At 42.2% G+C, this 12,804-nt stretch overlaps 3 protein-coding genes across 3 annotated transcripts; 2 read left to right on the plus strand and 1 right to left on the minus strand.

Annotated features, from left to right (window-relative positions):
• Positions 1-286: 286 nt before the first annotated feature.
• Positions 287-3,276, plus strand: LOC106300546 (ketol-acid reductoisomerase, chloroplastic). Its single transcript, XM_013736710.1, has 10 exons — positions 287-690; positions 796-888; positions 1,171-1,236; positions 1,327-1,467; positions 1,550-1,777; positions 1,855-1,972; positions 2,056-2,195; positions 2,269-2,436; positions 2,522-2,677; positions 2,765-3,276. Exons 1-10 carry the CDS (start codon positions 397-399, stop codon positions 3,128-3,130), a joined length of 1,770 nt encoding a protein of 589 aa, XP_013592164.1. The 5' UTR covers positions 287-396; the 3' UTR covers positions 3,131-3,276.
• A 1,436-nt stretch (positions 3,277-4,712) lies between these two features.
• Positions 4,713-6,785, minus strand: LOC106296903 (trihelix transcription factor ASIL2). The gene is made up of 3 exons (XM_013733154.1): positions 5,733-6,785; positions 5,115-5,157; positions 4,713-4,983 (listed from the first exon to the last, which is right to left on the minus strand). The coding sequence occupies exons 1-2, from the start codon at positions 6,628-6,630 to the stop codon at positions 5,117-5,119; spliced, it is 939 nt and encodes a 312-aa protein (XP_013588608.1). The 5' UTR covers positions 6,631-6,785; the 3' UTR covers positions 4,713-4,983; positions 5,115-5,116.
• A 971-nt stretch (positions 6,786-7,756) lies between these two features.
• LOC106297738 lies at positions 7,757-8,791 on the plus strand. Its single transcript, XM_013733918.1, has one exon. It carries the CDS (start codon positions 7,757-7,759, stop codon positions 8,789-8,791), a length of 1,035 nt encoding a protein of 344 aa, XP_013589372.1.
• The last annotated feature ends 4,013 nt before the right edge of the window (positions 8,792-12,804 follow it).

Genomic DNA, 12,804 nt, shown 5'->3' on the forward strand with positions numbered 1-12,804 from the left:
ACAGCCGTCTTTCCTCGTTCACATGGATGCAGATCAGCCGGTTTGGTTCACAGAGTCAATATGAGTTTGTATTGTTGATGAAAAAAAAAAAAAAAAAAACCAAACAAGAAAATCATTTTATCAACTCAACAATAGTTTATGTTTTAGCATTATGGGCCTCATATTATGGACTATAGGCGCATTTATAGATACATTAGACAAGTATATAATGGGCTTCAGGGCCATTTACAGATAACATTAGACAAGTGCCATTATTATTAAATCAATATTTGTCTCTTGGTGGTGTTGAGTAGGTAAAGCTGAGTGCACTTTAAAAACCTCCTCTATCAGTTTCTGTGTGTGACCCTAATTTGCTCCCTCCCGCAGACATTTGGTATTACACTGAGAGAGACTCAAATGGCGGCTGCGACTTCATCCATCGCTCCTTCCCTCTCATGCCCATCTCCTTCTTCTTCCTCCAAAGCCCTTAGGTCATCGAAAGCCACAACCTTTGCTTTCCCCAACATCGGTTCCCTCTCGTCTACTTCCAAGTCTCTGAGGTCCCTCACTGCCACCGTCGCTGGAAATGGTACCGGATCTTCCCTCTCCGCGCGAATGGTTGCTTCGTCTGCGGTTAGAGCCCCTATGTCTCTAGATTTCGAGACGTCTGTGTTCAAAAAAGAGAAAGTCTCTCTTGCTGGTCACGAAGAGGTTCCTTTTTCTTCTATAAATGTCTTCTCTTTTGGGTTAATCATTTTAATATATATCGTTTGTGATTGTTGCTAATATTGAGTTTTGTGGTTATCTTTGGTTTAGTACATTGTGAGAGGAGGAAGGGACTTGTTCAAGCATCTTCCTGATGCTTTCAAAGGGATTAAGCAGATTGGTGTCATTGGCTGGGGATCTCAGGTAGCTTTTTGTTCTCTTGTCTTGTATGTGCTTTCCTTAATCGACATGTTTTTGGTTTGGGTGTTTACTTAAGAAGCAAAACTAACAACTTTTTGGGGTTTTTTGTTTTGTTTTGTGGTATCTATTAACTTCGTTTTCCCCAATGAGCTTGAAAGTTAAACTCACTTAGAATGTATCTTGATTACCTTATGTGAATGAAATAGTTTTCATTTCCATGCTTTTATGAACGAAGAAGATGAGTATGTAAATGTCATGTTCTTTCTCTTCGATATCTATTTGCAGGGACCTGCTCAAGCTCAGAATTTAAGGGATTCCCTTGTGGAGGCAAAGTCTGACATCGTTGTTAAGGTAAACTCCCAACTCATGTGTTGCTTTTTTTTATAGTAGGACTCTTATTTTAAGGCTATACCCTGACATGGTTTCTTTATGGGCATGTAGATTGGGCTTAGAAAGGGCTCTCGCTCATTTGAGGAAGCACGTGCTGTTGGCTTCACCGAAGAAACCGGTACTCTCGGTGATATATGGGAAACTATCTCTGGCAGTGATCTTGTGTTGCTCTTGATCTCTGATGCTGCTCAGGTATATGTGCATTTGATAATCTTCATTATTTGCTCTTTTAAGTATAGACATTAGATTTTAATGTATCTTGTTTTTTTGGCAGGCTGATAACTATGAGAAAATATTCTCCCACATGAAGCCAAACAGCATTCTCGGTTTGTCACACGGGTTTCTACTGGGCCATTTACAGTCCATGGGACTCGATTTCCCAAAGAACATCAGCGTGGTAGCTGTTTGCCCTAAGGGAATGGGTCCATCCGTGAGAAGGCTTTATGTCCAAGGCAAAGAAATCAACGGTGCTGGAATCAACGCCAGTTTTGCTGTCCACCAGGTTTTCTATCTCTCTCTTTAACTACTATACCTCATGTGTTCATTGTTTTAATTATTGATGTGATTTTCTGTTTGCAGGATGTTGACGGTAGAGCCGCCGATGTTGCTCTGGGATGGTCAGTAGCACTTGGTTCTCCTTTTACTTTTGCTACTACTCTTGAGCAAGAGTACAAGAGTGACATCTTTGGTGAAAGAGGTAAGTTGAAACCCAACTTATAAACTGTCTTTCTGTAGCTAAATCCTTAAAACTTATGTTCTTCTTTTTGTTTTGTAAAATAGGTATCCTGCTTGGTGCTGTTCACGGAATCGTGGAGTCCCTGTTCAGAAGGTACACCGAAAATGGAATGAGTGAAGACTTAGCTTACAAGAACACAGTAGAGTGCATCACAGGAACAATCTCAAGGACTATCTCTACCCAGGTTAGTAGTAAGATATCTTTTAGAGGGACCAGTGTTGTTCAAAACCCGTTACTGATGAACTTGAGTAATTCAGGGAATGTTGGCTGTGTACAACTCCTTGTCTGAAGAAGGCAAAAAGGACTTTGAGATTGCATACAGTGCATCCTTCTATCCTTGTATGGAGATCCTCTATGAATGCTACGAGGATGTAGCAGCTGGCAGCGAAATCAGGAGTGTTGTCTTAGCCGGTCGTCGCTTCTACGTAATGACTTCTCTCCTTTTTACATTTACTCAAAACACAGCTTGTCTTGCAGGAACTTTAATGGTTTTTTGCTTGCTTGTAACAGGATAAGGAGGGTTTGCCTGCATTCCCAATGGGAAAGATTGATCAGACAAGAATGTGGAAGGTCGGTGAACGTGTCAGGAAGTCCAGACCAGCTGGTGACTTGGGTCCCTTGTATCCCTTCACAGCAGGAGTTTACGTTGCCCTTATGATGGCTCAGGTACATGTCTTTTTTGTTTATATTCGTTTTCAGTTATCCAGTGAATTCTTGGGAACTACAATCTTGATTTTTTGCGATGTTATGTAGATCGAGATCTTGAGGAAGAAGGGTCATTCCTACTCAGAGATCATCAACGAGAGTGTCATTGAGTCTGTTGATTCTCTGAACCCCTTTATGCACGCTAGAGGAGTGTCCTTCATGGTGGACAACTGCTCGACCACAGCAAGGTTGGGATCGAGGAAATGGGCACCAAGGTTCGACTACAACCTGACCCAACAAGCTCTGGTGGCTGTGGACAATGGTGCACCAATCAACAAAGACTTGATCAGCAACTTCTTCGCTGATCCAGTCCATGGTGCTATCCAGGTCTGTGCAGAGCTCAGGCCTACCGTGGATATCTCAGTGCCTCAAGATGCAGATTTTGTTCGACCAGAGCTGCGTCAGTCCAACTAGAGTGTTATCAGTGTTTGAAATGTTATCGGTCTCTTTTAATGTACTCGTGTGTTTGGAAGAAAGACAATGGTTTTGGAAGTTGTAGGCGTGAGTGAGTGAATGTTTTTGTTTGGACTACTTTAATAATAATGATTTCTCTTTGTCTCTTTCGAATTCCATTAATGGGATGTTCTCTCATCTTATCTACTTCGGTTAAATCTTGTTAGAGAGTTTACTTTCTAGAGAAGCAAATGACTATATTTGACAAGTATTCTAGCAAATGACTATATTTTCAGGCAGAGCATCAAGAAAGTGCCAACCTTTAAAATATATAAAGATGGAGAGAAAGTGGTGCGTCCTAGTCACAAGTTACTAGAGGACAACGTTACCATTTGTTTTTTGAGTTGATTACTCGGACACATTTTGAATTTATACACTTTCCCCTTGTGACACACTTTTTTGTGGGGTCTACTAAATTTTTGGATAACCTTAAAAAAAAGAGAATGTTAGTTTTTGGATTATTTTTCTTATTGTACTTCATGATTTCTTTTGTTTTTATCTCAAAATTTAAAATATATTAAATAAAAATAATTGTCATAATAAATTATATATAAAATTCTCTATCTTTTAAGATCTATTTTCACATATGTATGTTAACTTGTAAACAAAATTAATTGTGGACATGGATTCCAAAGCGTGAATAGTAGAGTTATAAACTAGTTGTGGACATGGACACTTTAACACATAGGTCATTGGCTTATAACTTTAAGAGCTTGTTCTTCGCTATAGTCTCTGGGAAGAAGAAACCCAGATAACCATGTTTCCACCGTTACTCCCACCGTCACCGCCACCACCGACACCATCACCACGATCGAGTTTTGGTTCTAACTCGTTAAAGGTCTCATCTTTCGATCCGATGTACATCGATCTGATGGAGACTTCCTCGTGACCACATCAAATCCAACGCAACTAGCTCTCGATCTTCGATAAGACAGCTCGATCAGAGATGTCTTATCCATTGGAGCTCGATCAGAGCTGTCTTATCAGAAATCGAGAGCTAGTTGCATTGGATTGGATGTGGTCACATGGTAAATCTCCAGCATCCAAAAATGAGATTTTTATCGAGTTGGAACCGCTCGATCGTGGTGGTGGCCTCGGCGGTGACGGTGACGGTGACGGTGGGAGTAACGGTGGAAACGTGGTTATGTGGGTTTTTCTTTTCCGGAGACTATGGCGAAGAATAAGCTTTTAAAGGTTTCAGCCAATGACCTCCGTGTTAAGATGTCCATGTCCACAACTAGTATATAATTCTACTATCCACACGTTGGTGTCCACGTCAATACTTAATTTTGTTTACACGTTAATATATATATATATATATAGATATATGAAAATAGATCTTAAAAGATAAATAATTTTATATATAATTTATTATGACAATTATTTTTATTTAATATATTTTAGAATTTGAGATAAAAATAAATGAAAACGTAAAGTAGAATAAAAAGATGAGAGAAAGTGTCTCTCAAACACTAAATGTCTTATAGTGTAATTGGAAAGTGAGAAATTATCTATAGATGTAAAAAACTCTTGTTTCTTCTCATTTTCTCTCCAAAATCTTTAGCATTCACGAACGTAAATTGATTCACAGAGCCATTTTTCCAATTAAAAGTTTCATTTTTTTTTGTTCTTACTGTATTATCCTATATTCCTATTTGAAATATGCTCTGATTGTATTAATCCAAGGATAATGCTTCAGACAAAGTCAATAAACTGGAAGTGCCTTGTAAGTCTTAGTGCTGCAAGTAGGTATGGTGGGCTGGGCGGACTTGTTCCTTCTTCATCTATGGCTACAATCACAAACTCTCATGATGCTGCAAATCACCAGCAAAGACACAAAACACCATGTTTAGCCCAACAGCTTAAAACCATGACTGTAGCCTAAAGACAAGACTACAATGTTGAGAGTTTTGTAGCAGCTGAAAGAAAATAAAAAGCAGCATACCCTTAGAAGTAACTAGGGAAATCCATCATCCCATACTCAAGAGCTGCACAGACGGAAGATTCAATTATTATTATTATTATTACAAAGAGGTTAATCATATTTGATGCATAAACTGCTACTGATTATTAGTGTCAAAACAATGTAATGCAAAGAGGAATTCATCAAATTAACAAAGGTCAAGGTTGAGAATGACGAGCCAAGCAAAAAAAAAAAAAAACACAAAAGAAAGGAAGTCTATTGTGTAATGCTCTAGCTAAGTTGCAGTAAAGATTTCATTTCATGCCAGTTTGTTTCCTCAGTGTCATTTCTAAAGCATTCTCATTTTTGACAAAGATATCTCCTAACATCCGAAACAATTAGAATATAAACTCACAATCTTCTCAATCAAGAATGCACTGAAGAAGGCTTAAGCCTACTCAGTTCATGCAGAGTTTGAACAAAACTTAAACAGAATAGCAATTCAGGCAACCATCCTTGGGACGCACAAGTTAAAGCCTTCAAATACTTAAAGCTACAAACAGCAAACAGGAAAAAAGATTTAAACTTTCTAGCTCATGAACCAGCTTCCTAACTAACACCCATTCCAGTCATGCCCGAGAGAAGGGTTTCATGGCTCACCGGCGTTGGCGGAAGAAGTCGGACCAGAGGAACGCCTGAGCTTGTGAAGACGAACCTGCATCTCAGTGAAGAGCTGCATCCTATGACACTCCAACTCCTTAGCGAATCGCATCCTCTGCTTCTCCAGCTCCACCATCTCCTTCCTCTTCCTCTCCTCCACCTTCTCGTATATCTTCCCAAACCTCTCTATCGCCTCCGCAACCTCCTTGTACCCCTTCTTCTCCTCAATCTCAGTCTCCCTCTCCCGCTTCCTGTTATTACCTCCGCTCGATCTGGACCTTGACCCGTCTGAATCATCTTCATACGCCGGGGACGCGGCGGCAGCAGCAGCCGCCGCGAACGCGTTGAGATTCCCGCGAAATCCGAGCAAATTATCCCCGCCGAGAGACATAATCGCCGGCGCCGGACGTCTGGAGATCGCCGATCGTGGCGCGACGGGAACAGGTACGATCGACAACGGCAGCGACGGCGACGGTCTCTGGCTATCATCAGGAGCAGCGCTAGACGACGCCGGGAACGTTTCCCGGAGAAGCTCGTCGAGATCGGAGAAGAAAGGCCACGCGCTGACGTGCGATTCCGAAACCCTAGCCTTCTCGACTTTGTACTTCTTCTTCAGCGTGTCGATCCGGTTCTTACACTGGACGTCGGTGCGGTACGGCTGCGATTTCGCGGCGGAGACGTTGCGGCCGGTGTTGAAGTGACGGTCGTTGACGGCGTTAGCCACCTCTTGCCAGTGTTTCTGGCGGAGGCCGCCTCGGCTAAGGTCGACGTAGCGGCGTCCCCAGGCTTGGATTAGCGTGAAGGTCGCCTCCTCGCTCCAGTAATCTTCTCGGGAAAGCATCGACGGCGAAGGACGAGAGGATCCCGGCGAAAAGGAATCGTTGACGGCGTCCTTCATACCGTTAACGACGGCGAGTTAGTGAGGATGAGAGTAAACGGTGGTGGACGGTGACGGTAACGGAATTAAAGAGGAACGGAGGATTTTTTAAAAAACAAACCAGTTTATGTTTTTGCTATTGTGTGCATGTACTAAACAAACCACTTTATTTCCATGAAATAAAGTGTGGAAATTTATAGTGTAAGATTCTTGTTTTTGTTTTTGTCGTCAGTGTAAGATTAACTTGGTTATATTTGTGATTTTTGTTTTGGTTAGTATTTTCCTATTTTACCTAATATAATTATAATATATTGTTTTAATGGTTTGTATATTTCTAATTTGTATTATTTCTTTTAATTTAAGAAAAAAAGAATTTTGTGAATGTTGACTAAAAGTGTAGATATTCATTTTATTATTTTGGTTATATTTCTGATTTCGGTTTTGGTTAATGTTTTCTTTTCGCCTAATATAATCAGAGTATATGGTTTTAATGGTAAGAAATGAATTTGTATCGACCATTAATAGTATGTAAATTAGTTATTAGTTTTCCCATGGCTTAAGTTTCTGAAACGTAAGATGGAAATCAAAGGTTATTAACCAACTTATCAGATATGAGTATTTGAATGTTTGGTTGTTTTTGGGCCAATATACCCAATACTCAAAGAGAGGCGACGAAAAGGGCGATTAGGGTTTCAGCCGAGTCGCACCGCTCACTGTCCTCACGTCGGTGGCCGAGAAAACACTCCGTCGTCCACATGATTTCCAAATCGATGTCCTCCTCTGGCGAGCCTCCTACAGCAGATCCCGAAAAGAAATCCTTCACCGCGAAAGAAGTTCGTTTGCAAACTCGGCGCTCGATTCAAAGTTGCAGGTTTCTTCGGACCAAGCCCCAGCTCCGACAGCCTCCGCTCCTTCGTATGTCCAAAGATTCAAGTCGTCGCTCAGAAATCTCAGAAAAATCTCGAACTCTACTTTTCTCGAAGATGGAACGCCGGTGGTTCAAGCGCCAGCTTCCGTGCTTCTGAAGACCGCGGAGCTCTAGAAAGACCACATCGTGGCACACTTTCATGGTACCTGTCCTCCACCAGAAAAGATCTTTGCAGATCTGAACCCTGTGTGGGGTAAATATGGAGACATAACGGTGAGAATGGTCTCGGAGACGTCGTGCTTGATATACGTCCCAAACGTGAAGTCAAGAGAGTGGGTACTGCAAGTAGGATACTGGCAAGTAGATCATTGTGCAGTCTCTGTCTTCCCTTGGTCTCCAGAAGGATCGCTTCATGATTTGGAATTGAAGTTTGCTCCAACCTGGCTCATATTAAAGAACGTACCACCTCAGCTGTACTCCCTGGATGGCATTAGTGTAGTCGCAAGTGCAGTTGGAGAACCCCTTCACACTGAGAAATCAAGACTGGATCCATATCATTTTGGAGATACCAAAGTCAAGATAGAGATAGATTTGTCAGTGACTCCGCCAGATGTGGTTGAAGTGAGGGATGCTGAAAGCAACTCGGTGAGAATAAAGATAGAGTACCCAAAACTCCCCCCTAAATGTTGTAATTGTGGAAAGTTTGGGCATTTGATGAATCGCTGTCCTCAACCCCCGATGAAAAGAAAGCCTCGGATAAAAACTCCAGTGAAAGAGAAGGTCAAAGTTGCTATAGCTCCGCCTTCAGTTTCAGTCGCGACAGCTAGTGATCTGGTGGTTCTTGCGATAACGGAGAAGACGCACGAGAGAGGAGATACTCAAGCACACTCTCCGCGATCCTCCTTAAATACGCAAAGGCGAGCTCGGTCGAGGTCCAGAGCCAGGGAGAGACGAAGAAGCCTCTCACAGCTGCCCTCTTATCGTGTAAAAGTGTATTGCAGCGAAGGGGAAGAAGGAGAGATAGTTGAGGGCGTAAGGAATTTGGGAACAGACGTAATGGGAGAGGAAAAGATAAAGGTTCTGGGAAAAAATTTAGAAGGAAGATTTGATTTGAATAGTGAGGATGAAGAGTCTGTATATGTAGCTCCACCACAGGAAGAACATATTTGGATATTGCCAAAAGCGGCGAGGCGTGCTCGGAAGAAGATGGAACGGAGGGCTGTTTGGAATGCTTCAGGGGGTCAGCTGTTAAAGCAAAGGATCCCAATGTTTGTGAACCGAGGTGGTACCTCGGGGAAGAAACATAACCTCTGATCTTTTCAGTTTAAGTGACTGCCCCTACAGTGAATAATTATGAAGATATTTAGCTGGAATGTAAGGGGATTAAACAGTACGGATCGTCAGAGAGTTGTTAAAGAATGGGTTCGAAATGGTCGTTCTTCAGTTGGAGCTTTCCTTGAGACTCATGTCAGAGAGGAAAACGCTACGGTAATTCATGAGACAGTGGTACCAGGCTGGAGGTGTGTTACAAATTACTCGGGTTCAGAAGGAGGTCGTATTTGGGTTGTTTGGGAGCCAGCGGTTTCGGTTATGGTGTACAGCAAGTCCGATCAGATGGTGGTCTGTGGGGTGCTGGAACCAGAGACTGGATTGGAGTTTACAGTAATTTTTGTTTATGGATATAATACAGAAATTCAAAGGAGAAGACTGTGGGAGGAATTGGTTAGGGTTTCCGACATGAATGTGGTTAAAGAGAAGCCACTAATTGTTCTTGGAGATTTTAACCAGATCAGAACATCGTCAGAGCATTTCTCGATTGCCTCTTATCAGCTTCCTGTGAGTGGAATGGGAGAATTGCAAGAGTATCTACTGGACTGTGGATTGGATGACCTTGAAACTCGAGGGATTTTCTACTCCTGGACAAACGGGAGGACAGAAGATCCCATTCTCAGGAAACTTGACAGAGCATTAGGTAACGATTCTTGGAGACAGAACTTCCCGGATATTGTAGCAGTCTTTGAAGCGCCAGGGGACTCAGATCACTCCCCTTGCGTAATAGATTTTGAGGTGGTGCCTGAGATAAGGAAATCGAGCTTTAAGTACTTCTCCTTTCTCTCTACACATCCAAGATATTTGGGAGATCTTCAAGCAGCCTGGAGCGAGAGTATCCTTACGGGATCCAAAATGTTTTCGCTGAAGCAGAGGCTTAAAGCGGCGAAGAAGGCTTGTAGGGAGATTAATAGAGTGGGCTTTGATAACATTCAGCAGAGAGCGAAAGAAGCAATGTTGAGTCTGAAGAGTGTGCAGGAGCGTCTTATGACTGCGCCCACAGATTCGTTATTCCGGGAAGAGTTTGTGGCGAGAAAGAAATGGAAGTTTTTTGAAGCAGCTCAGAACGTGTTTTTCATAAGGAAATCTAGAGTCCGATGGCTTAAAGATGGAGATGCAAATACCACGTTCTACTACAACTCAGTGATCGCTCATCAAGCACGCAATGCTATATGTTATCTAATTGATGAGAATGGGGTCAAAATCTGTAACAAAGCTCAGATAAAAGATATGGTGGTCTCGTATTTTCAAAATCTGCTTGGAGCGGTGAATGGAGAAGTAGTACCCTTGTCGGTTTTAGAGCTTGAAGGGTTAATGAGTTTCCGATATGCAGAGGCGACGAAAGAGGCGTTGATAAAAATACCTTCAGAGGAAGAGATTAAAGGTATGTTTTTCTCAATGCCGAAGAGCAAAGCTCCAGGGCCAGATGGCTTCCCGGCGGAGTTCTTTTGGGAGTCTTGGAGTGTAGTGGGGGAGGATTCGGTGCAGGCAGTGAAGGAGTTCTTTCAAGGAGGAAGACTGCTGAGAGGCTTCAATGAGACAGCAATTTCTCTAATTCCGAAGGTTGTAGGGGCAGATAAGTTGAATTTGTTCAGACCCATTTTGCTCTGCTCTACAATCTACAAGGTCATTGCAAGGGCGTTAAAGACTAAGCTTCAGTTAGTGGTTGATAACATTGTTCAGAGAAACCAAGTGGGGTTTATTCAGAAGAGATTGCTTTGTGAAAATGTTCTTTTAGCTTCGGAGTTGGTTACTGATTTTCATAAAGTAGGGGAGATCAGGAGAGGTTGTTTAAAAATCGATCTCTCGAAGGCATATGACAACTTACATTGGGAGTTTGTGTTAAATTTGCTCGAAGCCTTTGACATGCCAGATAAGTTCATTGGTTGGGTGAAGGAGTGTATATCCACGCCTTCTTATTCTGTTATCGTCAATGGAGAACTTAATGGTCATTTTGAAGGAAGGAAGGGGTTGAGGCAGGGAGATCCGATCTCATCACTATTATTCGTAATGGCTATGGATGTGCTCTCTAAGATGCTGGATAAAGGGGCAGTGAATCAAGTGTTCAAGCCGCATCCATCATGTGAAGATCCGCTGATCACTCATCTGAGCTTTGCAGATGACGTTTTAATCTTCTTTGATGGATCTGAAGAATCGCTAGCAGGGATTATGAGCATTCTGGAGGAGTTCAGAATGGTTTCGGGTTTAAAGATTAATAAGGAGAAGACAGAGCTACTGTTGGATGGAGGTTGCACTGCTAGTTGTCAAGAAATGGCAGAAAGGTTGGGAATAAAGCAAGGGGCTCTGCCCATTCGCTACTTGGGAGTTCCGCTGTCATAAAAAAAAATGAAGAAGAGTGACTTCCAACCTTTGCTAGATAAGATACTCCTTAGATTCAATTCCTGGACAGTGTGGCATTTATCCTTTGTTGGGCGCTTCTAACTCATCCAAGCAATAATTTACTCCACTATTACTTTTTGGGCATCAATCTTTATCATCCCAAAAGAATGCATAAAACTGTTAGAGCAAAAGTGTAATGCATTTTTATGGAGAGGCGCACCAACAGCAGCTAGGGGTGTTAAGGTTTCTTGGATATCAGTGTGTACTCCTAAAGAAGAAGGTGGATTGGGGTGAAGGAGATTGGAGGAGTGGAATCAAGTGCTTGGATTAAAACTGATTTGGCTGATTTTTGCAGCAGGAGGTTCGTTGTGGGTTTCGTGGGTCAGACGTCACCTGATAGGTGATCAAAACCTTTGGGAGCTTCAACCTCAGAGAAGTGATAGTTGGATTTGGAAGAGTATTTGCAACCTCAGACATATTGCTCGCCCCATGTTAGTATGTGAGGTAGGTAATGGTCTTTCTGCTAGTTTTTGGCACGATAACTGGACTACCCTTGGTCCCTTGATTGATCTCACAGGTCCCAGAGGGTAATGAGAGATGGCAACTGGTGGGTCAATAGGAGTATAAGTTGAAAAAAATTGATTACCCTGATCCGGAACTCCTTACCAGCAGCTGCTCCAATTATAGCGTCTGAAGCGGCGGATATTTACTTATGGAAACCGGGAAATAGAGTTGCTTCCTGCTCTTTCTCCACTGCGGATACTTGGGCAGCCCTGCATCCCCAGGGAGAGACAGTGTTCTGGAGTCAACAAGTTTGGTTTCAAGGGAGGATTCCGAAGCATGCTTTTATTACTTGGGTGATTGCAAGAGACAGATTGGGTACGAGAGATAGAATGAGGAGGTGGGGTTTGCAGGTTCCGTCAGTCTGCATTCTATGTAACTCGGCAGATGAATCAAGGCAGCATCTCTTTTTTGAGTGCAGGTACAGTTCCGAGGTCTGGAGTTTCTTCTGTTCTAGAATGAATTTAAACCCACTTGCTCTGTTTGAAGACGGGTTGAGATGGTTGAGAAATCCACCTTCTGATGAGTTTGTGAAGTTGATAGTGAAGCTTGTTTACCAAGCAGCACTATATGGTATTTGGAAGGAGAGGAACACTAGAATTCATAACCAGTGTTTTCGTCCTTCTCGGGCTGTCATTCTCGAGATGAAACAAACGATTCAGGCACGATTGGATCCTTTATCAAGAGCTCATAACTCAAGGAGAACCGATACTACTTTGCTTGCCACTTGGTTCAGTTTCTTTGACCACTGAGGGTTAAGTGAGTTTTGCAGTGATAGGTAGAAGAGTTGAAGAGGCTGGAGAGTCAGAAGAAGGTTAGAAGCGTTGATTTTTTTCTTGGAGATAGGTAGAAGATTTTGGTATAGGTAAGGGTTTTTTATTATGGTTTACCCGTTTGTGGGCGTCTCTTAGGTGTAAAGTTGTAATGCCCAGTTTAATAAATGGAATAAAGGAATAATTTAAAAAAAAAAAAAAAAAAGAATGTTTGGTTGTTATTTTATTTTATTAGTCATACAATGCAATGCTAGTGATGTCAAGTAAAAGCTGGTCAAACTAAATCATTATTGGCAAGACATTGATGCAGTGTATATTAGAAAG

The sequence above is a fragment of the Brassica oleracea genome, chromosome C6 (assembly GCF_000695525.1).
Source record: "Brassica oleracea var. oleracea cultivar TO1000 chromosome C6, BOL, whole genome shotgun sequence".
In the NCBI taxonomy this organism is placed as follows: Eukaryota; Viridiplantae; Streptophyta; class Magnoliopsida; order Brassicales; family Brassicaceae; genus Brassica; species Brassica oleracea.